Below are 19,289 nucleotides of genomic sequence, written 5' to 3'. Positions count from 1 at the left end.
TGAGTCCCCAGGCTGCTAGCAGAGGAGGTGCAGCAGTGTGGTTACCACAGTGTTCCAACATGTAAACCTCTCAGACCTTTCCCACAAGTTTTAGGTTAATGGTATGTGTAGATGACACTAAAAAAGACAAAACTCCTGCAGGCAACAGCAATCTTAACTTTTAAAATACTTTCTGTAGTTACTGTACTTCTATGCATATATAGTACGTCTCTAAGCCAAGATGACTCTCTTTATTTAAAATACCACTTTCCATTTGAGGCTGAATTTCGATCTTTTGTGGCTTGGAGTAGAACTATCCACCTTCCTGAAGCAAGAAAAACATTAGCTGTGTGTCCCCATTTTCATTATTCACTGTACATGGATTAGCTAGGAAAAAGTGGTGGTGTGTGTGGCCAGATGCCCTAGTATTATTGTCCTTTGGATGGGGATTAAAACTCTCATTTTTCAACCATCTTTTTTTTAAAAAAGCAAGAGAAAATGCACCTTGTCCAGGGCTCTTCACCCAAGCTTTCCAATACACAGTGGCTCACTCTTTAAAGGGCCTGATTAGCAGAAACGCTTGCTGAGTTACTGTAGCTCCCAGTGACGTTGGATTGGTATCATAGATGCCCTCAAGAGACGTGCCTTTTGCTAGCTCTTGGGTGCGTCCTTAAAATAGGTTGCACTGTGCGTTTGGTGTTTTTTAGCTTCACCTCTGGACAAGCCATTCCAAATGGATGTGAAGCCTGTTTCCTTCTTGCTTTGGAATAGTTGGAGGAAAAACTGGCCTGTCGTTAGCTTTTATGCCCTGCACCATTTTATGCCCTGCATGCAGCAGCTGGGAGGAGCAATTGCATGGAGAGTCGTGCCCAGCCGTAGGATGGAGCATGCCCAGTACAGGTAGTCTGACAGGTAAATGCTCCTAAGATTGTAAGCCCTTACTGAGCATGTGCAAACTAAGATGTTTCAGAGGCTTATAACGGTGTTTTACACCCCAAGGAACGTCTCCTTTCCCTATCCCAGCTCATTACTGAACCAGGCTTGTTGGGACACCTTTACTCCATTTAGAACAGCTAATAGGAAGTAAGTCATTAGCAGTCCTGCTTCAATTCACGTTAATGTAAGTAATATTTACGAATAGTGGGTAGAAGCGAACAGAGCCAGCGTGCTCCGATATGCAATGAAAAGCCCATTCTGGCATCTTCAAGACAAGAAGAGACTGAAGCTCATAGGTGCTGGAATTAGGGGTGCTGGGGGTGCAGCAGCTTGAGTGGTTTCCATCTTATACAGGGTTTACAGTTTGGTTCAATGGCACTCAGCACCCCCACCTCTGCTAAAGCCTGAGAGTAACAAACATCTCCGCCAGCGTGAACAATTGATTGCAGCTCTGATCCCTTCAAGGTTGTAGTAGTAAACCAACCGTTTACAGCTCCTTGCATGGTGGGAAATCAATACCAGAAGTTCCTGATAATGTGAAAGAATATAGCGGCAGTTATCTTAAACCAAGGAGGGTAGGACCGCATGGTTACAATGCATATTCAAGGGCAGTGGTGGAACAATGACCTGTTCTCTCCAGAGTGAAAGCAATTTACCCTGTTATCTCATTTAGGCATGCCTAAGCCCTATCCTGTCACTATAGAAGGTAAGTTCAGCTCATGGTAATTACTGCAGCTAGGGGTATTGCATTGCTGATCAAAGTGTTCCTACTGCTACCAAAGCATTCATATATTCATAAATGTGAGAGAGCAGAATTACAGCCTCCTCACACCTGAAGGAGAAAGAGGCTGCCACTTTTTGATCTATTTAAATCAGGTGTAAATGTTTAACAGAGAGGGTAATGAACCCCTGGAACAACTTACCAAGGGTCTTGGTGGATTTCCCATGACTGACCATTTTCAAATCAAGATGGGATGTTTGTCTAGAGATCTGCTCTAGGAATCATTTTGGGGATGTTCTTTGGCCTGTATACATGTGGTCAGATTAGATGATCGCGGTGGTCCTTCCTGGCCTTGGAATCGATCTGTCTTGTACTCTAATCCCACTATTGCAGGTCCCTGAAATTAGAACACCCAGTTGTGCTGGGTTCCCCTTGCGAAGTCAATTTGGAAACTTGCAACCAATCCTTGTGCTGTCCTTTGGGTTGTTTTGTAACAACAAAAAGTGATGATGCACCAGGCAGGTTCAGATTTCACAGTATCTGCTTAATCTTCCCAACCATAAAATACCGTACAGGGAGAAATCCAGACAGTTTGTTTTAACGTAATAGACTCCAAGGCCAGAAGGAACCACTGCGATCTCTCAGGTATTTCTTTAGGGCATAGGCTACTGCTCATCCTTAGCCTAGCCATGTGCCCTGTCTCTGGTTTTGGTTTGCAAGGATTTGGCTATGACTGGCAGAAGAAATAATTCAAATGGTCATCAAGTTCATGCAGGTGGGACAAGATTATGCCTTAGCTAAAATGCAACTAAGGGGCAATGCTGCTAGCATCCGTCTCAACTTTCCTTGCTGTCCTAGAGCTAGGGTGACCAGATGTCCCAATTTTGGGGTCTTTTTCATATGTAGGCTCCTGTTCTCCCCCCCCCCCCCCCCATCCCCTGTCCTGATTTTTCACACTTGCTGTCTGGTCACCCTGCCTAGAGCTGTGAAACTCAGCACACTGTAGAAATACTTCTGCTTTCCAAACCGGCTCTGTCTATTGCAACCATTTTTCAGTCTCTCCACGCCCAGACTGCTGGGGAGGCAGTACACATGTCACTTGCTCCAGGGCAGCCTTTGTCCTACATTTTAAGTATTTTTTTATTTTAACTTCCCTATTTTGCACACAAGAAAATCAATCCAGAGGCATTAGGTGTGAGGAGGAGAGATTCCTTGAACAATAGTGATTGTTTTCTGCCAGTAGAATTAATCACCACACTGTTTTGAGCTTATAATCTCTGCAAGAAGGGAAGAAACTCTAGTAATCACGGCAGCTATTGCTCTGTCGGGGGGAGCCTGCTGCATAATAATTGCAGTAGAGAAAATTTATATATAATGGGCCAAATTTTGCAGTCTTGAATTGAAACTCGGACAGCAATGCATTAAGATTTAACTAATCCCTTAAGCAAACTCCCCTTGAGTTTTGCTTGATTTAAGGACTGCAGAATTTGGCCAGGCAAGAGCGTTTACTATGTTGAAAAGCTGGCTACCTTGAAAACCTGCCACATACACACTACCTCCCGTACGTAGTCCTGTGCTTGTACCTTCTGGTGTTACTAAACTTAATATTCTGCACGTGCAAAACTGACTTTTCAAACAGCAAGCTTGGTTACATTTAGGTGCATATTGGAGGGAGGCGTAGCTCAGTGGTTTGAGCATTGGCCTGCTCAACTCAAAGTTGTGAATTCAGTCCTTGAGGAGGCCACTTAGAGGGATCTGGGGCAAAATCAGTACTCGGTCCCTGCTAGTGAAGGCAGGGGGCTGGACTCGATGACCTGTCAGAGTCCCTTCCAGTTCTATGAGATGGAAAGGGGGTTCTACTCATTGAGGATGAGCCAAGATGAACATTTTAAATTGTAGATTTCTGCTACTTTTGGGAGGGGGGGGGGTGAGCAAAACAACCCATACAAACCACAAACAGAAAACCCATAATATGCACCAAAACAAAGTGGCTTAAAATGAGCAGTGCATGCTTTTTTTCAGCTACCCATAACACAAAAGCATCTGAATAAATTTTGCTTATAAATTCCCAAACTGTCTCATCTGTGCTGTGCTGAAGAATGGATAATTTCAGCTGAATTTATATTTTGAGCATGTAAAAATGAGGTTCTAAATTAAAGTCTGGATGGTTGCCTCAACTTACTGGACTCATTACTATAATTCTTTTTAGGCTTTGTGCAATTCACTGGCTTTTCTGGCTTTTTAAACAAAGCCTCCAGAACTCATTCATCTGGGATAACCCAACTACTGGGCAAGCCAGCAATTGCATGAAGACTTCTTCCAGCTAGCGGATCCAGCACATTATCTGAAAGACCAAAAAGAATGCTAAAAGGGTCTAGTTAAATCTTAATGCTGTTCTGTCTGAGTCCTGGGGCTAGTCACAATATATTTCCAGTGCTTAACTTTCTGTGGTGGCTTTGCCGGTTGCTTTTAAAAGTAAGACCCTCAGCTACCCATTGGACGCAGGTCTTCCAGCGTCCAACCGAAGCTGCATGTTGTCTGCCCCATATAATTCACTAATTAAAGATCATGTCCCTATCCCTGCTTGTGAAACCCTGAGCAACACCCTGATTTTTTTTCTAACATCCTAAATCTATTAACGCTTGATCTGTATCGACCATTTTGCCAGTTCAGGAGTAACCAGCATAACCTTCTAGCTCCTCACCTTGACTGTCCCGGAGCAGCTGTGAGTGAGTCACGGGAGGCCCTGCGCTTTTCCTGCTGAGGCAGGATTAGACACTCACTAACGTTCTGAGCCGCCGATAACCTGCAAAACCAAATCTGGATTTCTTTGCACATAAATGAAAAAGGCACTAGGCCAGTGGCTCTCAAACTTTTTTTACTGGTGACCCCTTTCACATAGCAAACCTCTGAGTGTGACCTCCCCCTTATAAATTAAAAACACTTTTTATATATTTAACACCATTACAAATGCTGGAGGCAAAGCGGGGTTTGAGGTGGAGGTTGACAGCTCGTGACCCCCCCCGTGTAATAAGCTTGCAACCCCCTGAGGGGTCCTGACCCCCAGTTTGAGAACCCCTGCACTAGGCCACTGGCTTGCTTCTCTGCAAGTGCAGAGAACTATCTCTAGTTCATCAGACTTTTCCTGCGCTACAACTACTAGGCAACAGAGCTGTTCCTCAGTAACACTAATCCTGCATTTTTTGTGTGTGCTCATTTTCATAACGATTCTTCTAGACTCGGGCCACTTCTGTTGGTGGTTGGCAGGTACCACTCAGTTCTGGCCAGTCGCCTTTGGAGGAAGGAGTATGATACACATAGGCACAATGGTGAATTTTTATTTTTATTTTCACTGCCAAAGATTTTTTTTTAATTTACTACAGAGACTTGTTGGGTTTTTCGTGTCTCTTTCCGGAATCACTCAATGCATTTAATTAGTCAGGGGACATCTGCATTATGGAGAGAAAATGTTCTGGAAAAGAAAAATAAAATCATTATCAATAGACATGTCTGTTTACTCTTTGTGTGCTGAAGAGGTGAGCCTGTTGCCTATGGCAATGTCTGGGATGGTGAAACAACCAAAGATGAGGTGGCTGTAACCAAAATTCATAGCAGACCAGCGCACTCAGCGTATTAAACTTTTTGGCAAAAGGCTACAAAGAGGAGCAGCTGCAACTTTCAGTTTCATGACTGAGGGCACTGATGCCGAGGACTTTAACACCACTATAGTAGCAAGCCCCTGAGTTTATATGACAATAACAAGGCTTCTGATGGTCATCGAAGGCTGGATCCAAAGTCTATTGAAGTCAACGTGAGTCTTTCTATTGACTTTTGTGAGCTGGTGTGTTTTGGGCACTACAGGAGTGCTAGATGTCTTTAGCCATCATTTTACTTTTTAATATGGAGAAATTGAGACCATGCAGCTGGAGTGGAAGCAGTGAAGTCCTTGTGGTTAATTCTTCTTCTCCCCTAAGGCCCATTGGTCATGCATCTGGGTACCCAATACAAAAAACATTTTACAGCATGGCCCTCCCTGGGCTTCCACTGTAAGGAGACACACACATAAACACCCCCCGCCAGCAATATGCCGCTCCAGTAAGATGAGCTGTGCACCATGTGCTGGAGATCAGTATAAATTGGTTTACTGGGGGTTAGTGGGTACTGGTTTTGCATAGAAAGACTGAGCAAAAGTGTCTTAATTGTCCTGATGATGCTTGGTCTGCTGGGTTAGGAACTCCCGAGTTGTGTTTCCAGTTCTGCCACTTTCTCATTCTTTAGTTTTGGGCAAGTCATGTAAGTGTGTGAATGCCTCAGTTTCCCCCTTTGTAAAAACAGGAATCATAGAATATCAGGGTTTGAAGGGACCTCAGGAGGTCACCTAGTCCAACTTCCTGCTCAAAGCAGGAGCAGTCCCCAACTAAATCATCCCAGCCAGGGCTTTGTCAAGCCAGGCCTTAAAAACCTCTAAGGAAGGAGATTCCACCACCTCCCTAGGTAACCCATTCCAGTGCTTCACCACCCTCCTAGTGGAAAAGTTTTTCCTAATATCCAACCCACTGTGACTTGAGACCATTGCTCCTTCTTCTGTCATCTGCTACCACCGAGAACAGTCTAGATCTGTCCTCTTTGGAATCCCCTTTCGGATAGTTGACAAGGCATCTGACAAGGTCTGGCTCCATCCTCGTGTCCAGGCCACCTGGCCAGTGACTTGGCACGAGCAACTTCCAGGCTGGTAATTATAATAGCAACCTTGCAGAACTTGTGTGTGTGGGTGAATGATGTTAAAACCTCCTTGGGAAATTCACTACATGAGATTATTATTTATATTCCCCTAGCACCCATAATATCACAGGCACAGTCCAAGAAAATCAGACTGTCCTTGCCCTGAGAAGCTTATAATTGGATGTCTCCAAAGTGCTGTATAACTGGCAGATATTACAATGGTGGGACCCAAAGGGTTTCTGTATAGTCTGCCAAGCCTAGTTCCTTTTGGATTTGGGCCACAATCGACACTTCTAGCTGTAGAGAAAATGCCACAAAGAGGAATGCTTATCACCTGTGATTGAGACAATTTTTCAACCCACAAACTTTTACCACTGGTGCCAGTGGATATTTGCAGGTTTCTACCTTCCTGATTTTAACATTGGCACTGAACACATGAGCCAAAAATCTTTAGTGTGGAACTTTCGGAGCAAACTTTGTCAAGCTAAATGTTTTTGTTATAAGTCTTAAATATATAACCTCCCTGGTGGTTATAGACTTTGGTCACCTGGGTTGTTGTAACATCTTCCATTGCTATAGTGTCTTACACATCAAATATTTGAGAAAGAAGGTGGGTGAAATACCTTTTATTGGACCAAGTTCTGTTGGTGAAAGAGACAAGTTTTTGAGTTTACAAAGTTGAAAGCTCATCTCTTTCGCCAACAGAGGTTGGTCCAATAAAAGATACTACCTCACCTATCTTGTCTCTGCAAAAAGAACAGGAGTACTTGTGGCACCTTAGAGACTAACAGATTTATTAGAGCATAAGCTTTCGTGGACTACAGCCCACTTCTTCGGATGCATCTTCGGAGGATCTTGTCTCTAATATCCTGGGACCACCACAGCAACCCTGCAATACCAAATAGCTGTATGATGTTTACATACAGGGTTCCTGAAATGCAACCCCTTCTGGGGTGGCAACCAGTTGTCACATGGACAAACATTGTACAAATCAGGGTGGGGATTACAGATGCTTGTCTATACAAGGAAATTAATTTGGGTTCAAATAGGGCGTGAAAAGGAAGGAGCACCTTATTCCAAATCCACCAAGCTAATTTGTCATAAAACATTCTTAAATAAAGAATAAAGGTATCCACACAGGGAGTTAATCAGGAACAGCTATTCTGGAATAATCCGTGTAGACAAGCTCTTCCTCATGAAAAATACCAGGGGAGGGTTTGATGTCCATGTGGAGTGGAGGTCCTTGGTTTTGAAGGCCTCACCCTACAGCTTTACCTACCAGATTTATTTATCATTAGGGCCCTACCAAATTCGTGGCCATGAAAAACGCATCACAGACCGTGAAAACTGGTCTTTTGTGCGCTTTTACCCTGTATTATACAGATTTCACAGGGGGCACCAGCATTTCTCTAACTGGGGGTCCTGACCCAAAAGGGAGTTGCAGGAGGGTCACAAAAGTTATTCTAGGACCCTTGCTTCTGCCTTCAGAGCTGGGCGGCTGGAGAGCAGTGGCTGTTAGCTGGGCACCCAGCTCTGAAAGCAGCGCCCTGCCAGCAGCAGCGGAGAAGTAAGGGTGGCAATACCATCCCATGCCATCCTTACTTCTGCGCTGCTGCTGGCGGTGGCTCTGAGCGCCTGGCCAGCAGCCGCCGCTCTCCATCTGCCCAGCTCTGAAGGCAGCGCGGCCGTCAGCAGAGGCGCAGAAGTAAGGGTAGCAGTAACGCAACGTCCCCAGCAACAACCTTGTGACCCTCCCGCAACTCCTTTTCGGGTCCAGACCCCTGTAATTACAACAGGGGAAATTTCAGCTTTCAATAGCTGAAATCATGAAATTTACAGTTTTAAAAATCTTAGGGCCATGAAATTGGCCGGAACGGACCCTGAATTTGGTAGGGCCCTACCAGTCGTGGATGAAGGACTGTGTTGACCCAGTGACTGCAGGCTATCCAGGAGTTTCACACCAGAGTCAGCCGTCCCCTCCAGTTACACCGGCCAGGAGCCCTGGTTTCTAATCCCCCTGATTCTGCTCCTCTCCTGGAAGGAGACATGGATCCCAGGGATGCTCTAGCCCACCAGGGTGCTCCTCCCAAGCTGGAAATGATCCTCTGGGCAGGTGCTCCCCTCCCCCCACCCAGGGAAGGGGAGGAACCCAGGAGTCCGAGCGTCCCCTGCTTCTACCAGCTCAGGCCCACGCCCCGCCCAGCCAAGGAGGAGAGTGGGGGGAGGGGTCGGTTGTGGGCGGGACTGTTTGGGGGGAATCGGGACCAGCGATTGGCTGGCGGGCGCGGTGATTGGCAGGAGCCGGCGCTAGGAGGGAGCCGCGGGCGCAGTGGGCGGGGCTCGGAGTCGGAGGATTCCGCTCGCGCCGTTCCCCGCCAGGTACGGGCGGGGGGGGCTCCTGCCCCGCCACGTCCCCCCCGCCTCTGCCCCCCCCCCCAACGGCCATACCCCCAGCCCTCCTGCCTCGCCCCCCCGCCTCTGCCCCCCCAACGGCCCCCTTCTCCCCCAACAGCCCCTCCCCCAGCCCTCCTGCCTCGCCCCTCGCCCCCCCGCCTCTGCCCCCCCCAACGCCCCCTTCTCCCCCAACAGCCCCTCCTGCCTCGCCCCTCGCCCCCCCGCCTCTGCCCCCCCCAACGCCCCCTTCTCCCCCAACAGCCCCTCCTGCCTCGCCCCTCGCCCCCCCGCCTCTGCCCCCCCCAACGCCCCCTTCTCCCCCAACAGCCCCTCCTGCCTCGCCCCTCGCCCCCCCGTCTCTGCCCCCCCCAACAGCCCCTCCCCCAGCCCTCCTGCCTCGCCCCTCGCCCCCCCGGCTCTGCCCCCCCCCCCCAACAGCCACTCGCCCAGCCCTCCTGCCTTGCCTCCCCAACAGCCATGGGCCTCCTGCCTCTGACCCCCCCAATAGCCCCCATCTCCCCCAACAGCCCCCCTCCCACAGCCCCCCTCCCTGCCCTCCTGCCTCTGACCCCCCCAATAGCCCCCATCTCCCCCAACAGACCCCCTCCCACAGCCCCCCTCCCTGCCCTCCTGCCTCTGACCCCCCCAATAGCCCCCATCTCCCCCAACAGACCCCCTCCCACAGCCCCCCTCCCTGCCCTCCTGCCTCTGACCCCCCCAATAGCCCCCATCTCCCCCAACAGCCCCCCTCCCACAGCCCCCCTCCCTGCCCTCCTGCCTCTGACCCCCCCAATAGCCCCCATCTCCCCCAACAGCCCCCCTCCCACAGCCCCCCTCCCTGCCCTCCTGCCTCTGACCCCCCCAATAGCCCCCATCTCCCCCAACAGACCCCCTCCCACAGCCCCCCTCCCTGCCCTCCTGCCTCTGACCCCCCCAATAGCCCCCATCTCCCCCAACAGCCCCCCTCCCCCAGCCCCCCTCCCTGCCCTCCTGCCTCTGACCCCCCCAATAGCCCCCATCTCCCCCAACAGACCCACTCCCCCAGCCCTCCTGCCTGACCTCCCCAACGGCCTCGGCCCCCCGCTTCTGCCCCCCCAACGGCCCCCCTCTTCCCCAACAGCCCTCCTGCCTCATCCCCCCAACAGCCCCCATCTCCCCCAACAGCCCCCTCCCACAGACTCCTGCCTCTGACCCCCCCAATAGCCCTCATCTCCCCCAACAGCCCTCCTGTCTTGCCCCCCAACAGCCCCCCCACAGCCCTCCTGCCTTGTCCCTCCAATGGCTCCAGCCCCCATCTCCCACAGCCCCCCTCCCTGCCCTCCTGCCTCTGACCCCCCCCCCACAGCCCTCCTGCCTTGCCTCCCCAACAGCCACGGCCCCCCTGGCTCTGACCCCCCCCAATATCCCCCATCTCCCCCAACAGCCCCCCTCCCACAGCCCTCCTGCCTGACCCCCCAATGGCCTTGGCCCTCCTGCCTCTGACCCCCTTCAACAGCCCATCTCCCCCAGAACTCCCCAACAGCCCCTGTCCCTGCCCTCCTGCCTCTGACACTCCTCAACAGCCCCTGGCCCCTATATCCCCCAGACCCCCTCAACATCCCCCCTCCTGCCACTGACCCCCCCCTAACAGCCCTAGGCCCCCCTCTCCCTATTTCCCCCAGCCCCCCCAACAGTCCCCCTCCCCTAGCCCTCCTGCCTCTGGCCCCTGTCCACAGCACCCCAACTCCCCCTGGTCTCCATCAAAAGTCCCCCTGGCTCCCCTGCCCTGGATCCCTCCATGTCTGCCCCCCTCCCTCAGTGCCCCCACTGTGTCCCCTGTCTCTTCTACCTCAGCCTCCTCCCCAATATTCTTCCCCTGGCTCCCAATCCCTGGAGTTGCTGCCTGTCATGCCCCAGGTTCCTGGGGATCTCTAGGCATTGCTGTAAGAAGGGGCTGTGTGCCCTACCCCTCATACAGGGATCCCCTCCCAGTGCTAGCATGGTCCCTTCTGGGGACCCCTGGCCTCTTCGGATCCTGCTCTCGCTCCCTTTGGAAGGACGGGCAAGGCTTGCTGAAGGGCAGCAGAGTTTTCAATCCCCACCTTCTCCTCCTGCTGCCCCTCTCCTTTCTGGGGGCGCTCCCACACTCGTCCCATCCACCTTCTACGCTGAAGTGACCATCTTGTGTCTGCTGCTCACAGCTTCGGAGACAGTGTTCACCCCCCTCAAAGAGCAGCTTTGGGGACCTGCTTTAATACCCCCCTCCCCGTGAAACCCCGCTGCTCATCCTCCTACTTATTGGATCCGATTTGGGCTTGGGGATCTCAGACTGCCAGTTCCCCATGGCTTGTCCACAGCACGTGGAGTTTTCCAACCCTCCTCCCTCGTTTTCTTTCCTTTCCCCACTTCCTTCTGTCTGGTTCTGTAACGGGTGTCCATTAGCACAGAGCCACCGAAGTTTCTTTCACCCCAGCTAGCCTCAGTTCAAGCCTCCTTGTGGTATGGAGCCTGGGCAAAAATCCCTTGAACTATTCCTTGCCCACAGCAATGACTGCGGAGTTCTTACTCTGCATCTCAGAGTAGGTGACTGTTGCAGTGATGGGCACCTTAGAAATATTGGAGAGATGCTGAAATCTTGGGGAGATCTAAGGAGTGTTGTATTTTCTTATCTCTCTTTTTCTTGCCCAACTTCCATGTTATGTGGCTTTAGAACAGGACATCTGATTTAATCGTTGTTCCGAGACAACTGCTGAAGACTGAATTGCCCATTTAGATGACTGGAACTGGAGCAGGGATCCCATTGTTATGATTCTGTGTCATTTACTCCACATGAAGTTAAGCCTAGTGACTCTGCTGTCAGAGGGAGGAGCAAGCTATCTGTGCCAGCAGCTAAAAATCTGTAGCATGAGGAGGGGGTTATTTTGCTATAAATGTTGAGCGTGGGGTTGAAGGTGAAAGGTTCAGCCTGCTTCTTCGGTGTTTGTCTTCCAGAATGCCCAAGTCCAAGGAGCTTGTGGAAACAACCACTTCAGACAGTGGATCTGATGCTGAGAATGAAAAGGTATTGGTATACAGTAGCTGGGGAATGAGACTGACTTTGCTCCCACACATCAGGTATTCCCCTCCTATACATACGTCCCTCCAGTGGGGAAAAAGTAGCAATGTTCTAGGTGCTTCAGTTAATCCTCTGAGGTCATGCAAACAATAACCTGAATTCCAGCGTGCTCACTTAGTGGGCATCATTGTCATAAGCAAGCTCTGGGGTGAAAGTCGGCAACTAAGTGTCCTTCCCATGTCATGCCACTGTGCAAGTTAGGGTGCTCCTTGGCACTGTGGCAAACCCTATGCTTACAAATGCCATGGGATCAATCTTTTGCATCCATGCAGAGCAGAAGAGGCTTTGGGTTTTTTTTAATGTTACTTGAAAAGTCACAGCAGGTGATATAAATGTTCCATTCTATATGCATCCGAAGAAGTGGGCTGTAGCCCACAAAAGCTTATGCTCTAATAAATTTGTTAGTCTCTAAAGTGCCACAAGTACTCCTGTTCTTTTAGCAGGTGAACGGAAGAGTAATTTCCCACCTTGCTTTCTAGATCTGAATGGCTTTCAGCCTTGTAAAGCCTGTATCGTAATGCAGCAAGTGAAGGTCACACAAACAACTTTATTTCTAGCACTTCTTAACTTTTCAGGGCTTGACTTTACAGCCTGGATGTTCCTTTAGTGTAGTTTTAATGTAATTATTAATAGTTTGGTCCCGCTCTACTAGCTGCAGTCTAGTTTTCAGAGGTTGCAGACAGGTTTAGCTCAAGTACTGCTGGTTGCTAGTGTAGTTAACAGTAGAGTGCCGTGTTAGTATTATTGCAGTTAGTATGTCTTGCTGAAGGGGCTTTGAGTGACTTATCATGAGATCCCATCTCATGAAATGTGTGTAAGTCCCATCATTTGAACTATCTAGAAGCCGCATAGGCTTGAGAACTAGACTAATCACAAGAGGGTGGGGAGCTGTCTAATTGTGACCTCTTCTTTACAGAAAAGAAAAAAAGAGATGCCGTCCAAGCCAGAGAAAAGACCAAAAACTGAGGCCAAAACTTCCAAGGTGGCAACGAAAAGTCAAGGGCAAGACAGTGAAGAGGAGGGCATGTTCCAGGTATTGGTGGGAGGGGAGAGGATCAGGTATTACAAACAAATTTACCTCTGTCACATCCTTCAAATCCCCCTGCCACATACATACACACACATTTCTATTCGTTAATTTCCTAGCCAAATCAGAATTCTTTCCTGGTTTCTTGCATTGCTGTGTCCTTTCTCGCTCCAGTTAAATACAATGGAGTTTTAAGTAATGAGATGAAGTAATATGGATGGTAGCTAAATATATGTATATGAAGCTGGTTGCAGCGTTCCCCAACTCAAATCCAGACCTTTCTTTAACTGTGGTTTAATATCTTTGCAGATTGGGAAGATGCGCTATGTCCGAGTGTCCTGCTTTAAGGGGAAAGTCCTTGTGGATATCCGAGAATTCTACATAGATAAGGAAGGGGACACTAAACCTGGGAGAAAAGGTAACCAGACATCTCCACTAGGTGGCAGTAATGCATCATATTCATCTCATTTCCAATACAATTAAAATCATGAATGAGTCTAGGGCAGTCTTGTATCCAGGAGTTGGAAACTTTACATTATTCTTAAATGACTGACTTCAGCATCTTCTGAAAGTCTCCAATATTCCCACTGCCATCTGATGCTGGGAAGTGAGCAGCACGGCCCCATGATGGGCTATTAATGAAAGAGCAACCAGCAGAGTGACCTTAATCTATGAAGCTTGGCTCCCTGCCTGTTTCTGAAGGGGGACTTCAACTGAGGAAGGACATGAACAGTAGGTAAGCTGAATATCGGATAAAAGGCAGGAGATGGAACATGATCGAAGATGGGGTTATTCTGATAGTGCAGGAATGTAGTACCTTAATTTGACCAAACTTCACCCTTCCTGCTCTCTTTTTCTCCCCTCCAACTATTTCTCTTATAAACAGCATCTCTGCGGGGGGCAATTGAGTATGTAAAATTAGACAGGCCAAAGGAAAGTAGAAAATTATAACTCTCACACCGCTATCCAGCGTCCGGCTGTTGACAGACAAAACTAAATATATATTGAAGGAGCATATATTGGCACGTGGGCCTGTTAGAACTCCGGGGTTGTACAGTGTACTGTGCATTCACCCTAATCTTTTAACCATGGAAGTGCAGTGAGCAGGGACTTCACGATCCCAAAATATGATATTCCATCTCAATCTGAACGGAAATTGGAATTTCATAATCCCTCCAGCTATACGTCCATATTAAAGCAAGGATGACTGCAGTGTGCCACGTAAGGTGCATACCTGAGGCTCCTGGCAATTTGCCCAGTGCGGCCCTCAGTGGAACAGAGTTTGGGTGACCCTTTATTAAAGAGCCATGCGGTCCTTGGAATAACATGGTCTGACTGGGAAAACAGCACAGAAAGTAATGTAAAGGCTGCTGTGGAACAGGGGCATCATTCACTCCAGAACTTCTCTCCCACTACTGAGTTAATGTTCATTCATGGCCCTTTACATTACAGCTTTCCGGCTGACAGTGATTTGCTTAGTTGACTCACTTGACTCTAAGTTCCCAGGCCACGTCTGTAAGTCATTCCCCTCTTCTGCCCTGTGTGTTGGGGTATTCAGCAGAGATTCAGTTACATGAAATTTCCCAGGAACCGTTCAGTTCTCGTTATTGATTTTGTGTCTGTGCAGATGAATTTCTTTCAGCTTGATTTGCCCCTTGAACACTAAGCATGGTTTACCCTCCAGAAATTAATTTCCTTCAAAGAAGTTACCACTGTACATTACTCACTTAAAGCAAACAGCTTCTCCTATAATGAAAGGCAGGAACAGATCCCTGAAACCTTTCTGTGCCAGCCTAGGGGGAATGGGAGACAGAAGGGGGATTAAACTCTTCTGGCACATGTAGGAAACTTGCCCAGAATACAAGACAGAAGATCTGTTCATCTGCTACTTAGAACTTGGGTCTGTAGAGGAATGTTCACATGAATGCTGTCTCTTCTGTTTTGATGTAGTGTCTCTAGCCACTGATGTTTGTCTAAAACTTAATAAAATGTGTGACTAAGTGTCAGGACATGTTACTTTTGGTTTTGCTCAGGAAACAAGTGGACAGCATCCGGGTGGAACCAAGGTGGTATGCCCACTACCATGTTTCTTTTCCATGGAAAAGGCCAATTATATCAAGTTGGCTTTATCTCTGTGGGTGATTTTTTTTTTTTTTAGTTCCTGCCTAAGGAGCTAAAAAGAAGCCAATTCCTCTGAGCTTAAGCCATCACAGTGAACGTTGTTCGTGGTAGATTTTGTAGTTGAAATTACAGTTGCTGGGATGGGAGTTTGCATTACCCATTTGGCCAACACAAAGGATGGTACTCTAATTGCCGGACAGGGACTGGGATTAAAGGCTCCTAGGGTTTATTTACAGCTTTGCTATGACCTTGGGCCATTTAGCAGTTTCCTCCTCTTTACTTCTTTCCCCCATCTGTAAAATGTGGGCTACCATCTCACAGGAGCATTAAAGCTTTCCCTATTTCTATAGTACTAGAGGAGGACCACAGAAGCGCACATTTCATATTTGCTACAGTGTTAACATGGAGACGCTTTACTTAAAAGGCTGCCTCAGTTTCTGTTCTGGGATCAGATTCAGATCATAAATTTCCCTTCTATAACTGCCCTTATGGAGCCACCTTGGCTGTGGAACTTGCTGATTCTGCTCCGCAGGCATGTCTCTGTAATCCTTCTCCTTTGCTGTTTCTAGGGATTGCCCTATCTGCCGAGCAGTGGAACCACTTGAAGGAGATCATTCCAGATATTGATGCTGCAGTCAAGAAATTCTAAGATGTTGTTTATTTAAAATCCTGTATTTTTCCTGTTTTTTTTTTTTTTTTTTTTTGTATTTTTTTTTCTTAATTGTTATTCTGCATTGGATTCCATCCAAGGGAAAGGTTCATTTCTTTGGATTGTGATAATGCTCAAGGGGCTAGAGATTGCTTTAAGGTTTTAAAATATAATGTGGAACAAATGCATGAGCCTAGATTCAGTTTTGCGAAAAGAGCCTTTAGCATCTTCAGCCCCTGCCTGTCCCTAATGCTTTGCATAGTGAGTGATCCCATCAGTGATCTGTTGCATGTAAGAGTCTGACTTCTAACTGGCATTTCCTGAACTAAATGGCTATTGACTATCATGCAGAGCTGTCTAGCTGCTCCACATCTGTTGCAATCTTCCACTTGGCCGAATATTTAGTAAGCAGTTTAGTCCAGCTACCTACTTGCCACCCTTCCACCTCATCTAGGCTCTGGAAACGCTGCATACAGCATTCTGGCTATTTCCATTAGCTTTTGTGTTTGGAACTCTTCCTGTCTCTTCCCCCCACCCCCCCTTGAAGAAGGGGATTGTAGCACTTCAGCAGGGAAAGTAGCATGTAGAGGATGAATATGCCCAATAAACTTGTTTGCATTACCAAAAAAAAAAGTGTAGTCTTCCCTGTTGCTGGTAACTTAACTCCCTATTTTGTCCTCTTAGTTGTGTATTGGTGTCAGATTTCCTTCCACAGGGAAAGTAAGTGGTTGAGTAGTGGCCCTGCCTTAGAGTTTAATCTCTCTTTTAAAAAACAACAACCCAACCCTAATTTTTTTTGCTATATAGAATTGATGAGATACCTATCTTGGCACACTATAATAAATAGTGCAGGCCACAGAAGGCCCTCAACTAGATCATATATTCTGTCAGAGGGGCAGTAATTACTTCATAAGTGTACAAATTACTAAAGAGGGAAATTAAAAGCTGAAGAAGGGAGAACCTTCCTTCCTCTGGTGGAGGAAAATCGCAGTAAAACTACCTGGGCCCAACACTGAACGGGTAGCGTGAGTATTTCTGTTATTTAAGGCTAAACAAACTTGGATACTGTTAATCAACAGGGGCACAAGCAAAGCCTTTCAGCATCTAGTGCTCACATTCTATTTCAGGTACTTATCTAGCCCTTGTTGCCATAGTATCCGAGCACCTCCCACTCTTGAATATATTTATCCTGACAACCCCCCTGTGAAATATTATCTGTATTTTACAGATGGGGAACAAGGGTCAGATCCTCAAATGTACTGAAGCACCTAACTTCCATTGAGTTCAATGGGAGACGTGGTTCTAGGTTCTGACCTGGATCGAAGGGACTGCCCCAGGACCCACAGGAAGTCTCTGGTAGAGCACGGAATTGAACCTGGCTCTCCAAAATCCTGAACTAGACTCCTGCCTACTGGACCATCCTTCCTCCTGCCAGATATTAGCTCCACTCAACACTTTTCTGTTCTAGCAATCAAGAGCATGCACCTAGGGGTACCAGACTCAATTTATAGCATATTCAACAGCCAGCATGTCTTATGCTGCAATCTGATTTCTGCAGCTATTGCTAATACTGTACATGGTGCCATAAACCACTCTTCAGTCGGAAGCCAAAGGTAAAAGAAAAGATGGAGGAGGAGGAGGAGCGGGAAAGGAAAATTGCCTGGAGAATGATGGGAATGGAACAGAGAATGCTCAGAGTAGAGCAGGAAAGTGAGTGTCTAGGGGGAAAAAATGACTAGCAGCGGGAGTGAGTCTGGGTAATTTGGAGAGAAGTCAGGGCAGTTGATTTGGAGATGGAGATGAATAGGAAAGTGCGGGGGAAGGTAGTGCAGCACTCGCAGAAGTTTCATTATATGGCACCCACCGCGTGCTAGGTACTTGAGAAAATGGTGTGCTCTTTGCCTCAAGGATCTTCCCGTCTAAATGGACAGCGTGCTGATGCTTTGCTGTGTCCCTTAAAAGCACAAGAGTCAGAGTCCAGGTTGGGGTAGGGTAAAGATGACTTTAAGCCATTTTTCTAACACTGGCCTGTTCAGACAGCTGATGTATCTCTCAGCAAAAGTTAGAGTGACCCTGGGGCATCCTGCCCCAGAGTGGTCCTGTGTTTGGGGCAGTGCAGAAAGACGCTAATTGGAGGTGGTAGGTGACTGTCTTTACAGACAAGGACATGAGGGAGGCAAGAATTTGGGATTCACTTTGAATATATGAATACAGGCATCAGTGTTGTCTATGGGTTGGAGCAGGCGAACCAAGGCACAAGTGTCCCACAGCAAAGTAATAACAGTTAGGAACAGAACCCAGTTCTCTTGCTGCTTCGAAATGTGTCTTGACCAAAAGACTGTCCTTCCTCCCTGTAATTCTTGCAGGAATTTTTATTGTGGTCAGAGAGTGGAAATAAACAAAATCAGATAAGTAGGGCTGAAAATATTAACTCAGTAAAATGGCCCCAAACTAAACTTTGTTAGCAAAAGAAATGCTGAAGGGCATTTAAATTCGCAGTTCTGAAAGCATTCAAGTTTTATCTTTTTTAGAGGGGGTGTGATGGATTTGAGGTTGTTTTGGTGTTTGTTGGCTGGCTTTTTCCTCAATCCAAAACTGAAAGGAGCACTAAAAAAGTGGTGAATTACTGAAGTCAAGGTACAGCCCAGTTCTCTTAGTTTATAATGTAACAAGGTTTGTTTTTTTGTTTTTTGTTTTTTTTTAAATCCTCAAGGAACAGCTGCTTCTGATCAGAAAGATGCCTGAGAGTTATTGATGGATGTTTGTTTTCCAATCCACCCACTGTAAAAATACAACTTATACTTATAAACTCACAGGATTTAAAACTGGCTTGTTTTTGGTTTGTTGCATAGATAAAAATATTTAAAAGCCCATTTAAAATTGGTCAGGATAAATAATAGAGACCAGAAATAGGTAAACTGTAGACCTTTGAAAAAAGGAGGAGGCGTACTTGTGGCACCTTGGAGACTAACAAATTTATTTGGGCATAAGCTTTCATGGGCCATGAAAGCTTATGCCCAAATAAATTTGTTAGACTCTAAGGTGCCACAAGTACGCCTCGTTCTTTTTGCTGATACAGTCTAACACGGCTACCCCTCTGAAAGCAGTAGACCTTTGGTAAATAAGCCGAGATGTAAGCATATTGGTATTGCCTATTCTCTCCTCCACAAAGATGTTTTCTAAGCTATCAGCTTGGTAGTTCTTGATCAATTTCCCTGCAGTACCTTTGCTCTGGAATAGATACAGTTGTTTTGCGTGAATGAGCTGGTATTTTACTGAGATACAACAACCCTGCTTGGATGTCTTCTGCCAGGAGTACATACTTTCTTCCTCCCTCCTCTTTCCGTGGGAACCGGTGGATAAGGGAAGATGGCCTGTTTGGCTATCTTGAAAGATGGGGGGAGGGGTGGGAATGTTTGTAGGATTTTTTAATGTAAAGTGCATCTTACAAATCTAGAACCTGATCTCCAAAGCCTCAGTGACTAATGGCACAGGATAGGGCCCCTAGACCTATTGGCTTAAGCTCACCTGTAAATCAAAGTAACTGGATGCTTTCCTACCCTCACATTGCTGGCACATGCTGAAAAGAAATTGGGATCAAATTTGGGTTTCGATCATCTGCAAATGTCCCTCTATTAGCAGTGAA

General features: G+C 47.4%; 1 protein-coding gene across 1 annotated transcript; it reads left to right on the top strand.

The window, feature by feature from the left end:
• Positions 1–8,669: 8,669 nt before the first annotated feature.
• LOC128828695 (activated RNA polymerase II transcriptional coactivator p15-like) lies at positions 8,670–16,287 on the top strand. Its single transcript, XM_054013577.1, has 5 exons — positions 8,670–8,737; positions 11,723–11,792; positions 12,763–12,879; positions 13,183–13,291; positions 15,564–16,287. The coding sequence occupies exons 2-5, from the start codon at positions 11,724–11,726 to the stop codon at positions 15,641–15,643; spliced, it is 375 nt and encodes a 124-aa protein (XP_053869552.1). The 5' UTR covers positions 8,670–8,737; position 11,723; the 3' UTR covers positions 15,644–16,287.
• The last annotated feature ends 3,002 nt before the right edge of the window (positions 16,288–19,289 follow it).

Source organism: Malaclemys terrapin, chromosome 24, assembly GCF_027887155.1.
Source record: "Malaclemys terrapin pileata isolate rMalTer1 chromosome 24, rMalTer1.hap1, whole genome shotgun sequence".
NCBI lineage: Eukaryota > Metazoa > Chordata > Testudines > Emydidae > Malaclemys > Malaclemys terrapin.
This window is presented reverse-complemented; position numbering and strand designations above follow the sequence as displayed.

Coding starts and splice junctions, on each gene's coding strand:
- LOC128828695 (XM_054013577.1), top strand. CDS start 11,724: ATGCCCAAGTCCAAGGAGCTTGTGGAAACAACCACTTCAGACAGTGGA. Junction 11,793..12,762: donor CTGATGCTGAGAATGAAAAG/GTATTGGTATAC, acceptor TCTTCTTTACAG/AAAAGAAAAAAAGAGATGCC. Junction 12,880..13,182: donor AAGAGGAGGGCATGTTCCAG/GTATTGGTGGGA, acceptor ATATCTTTGCAG/ATTGGGAAGATGCGCTATGT.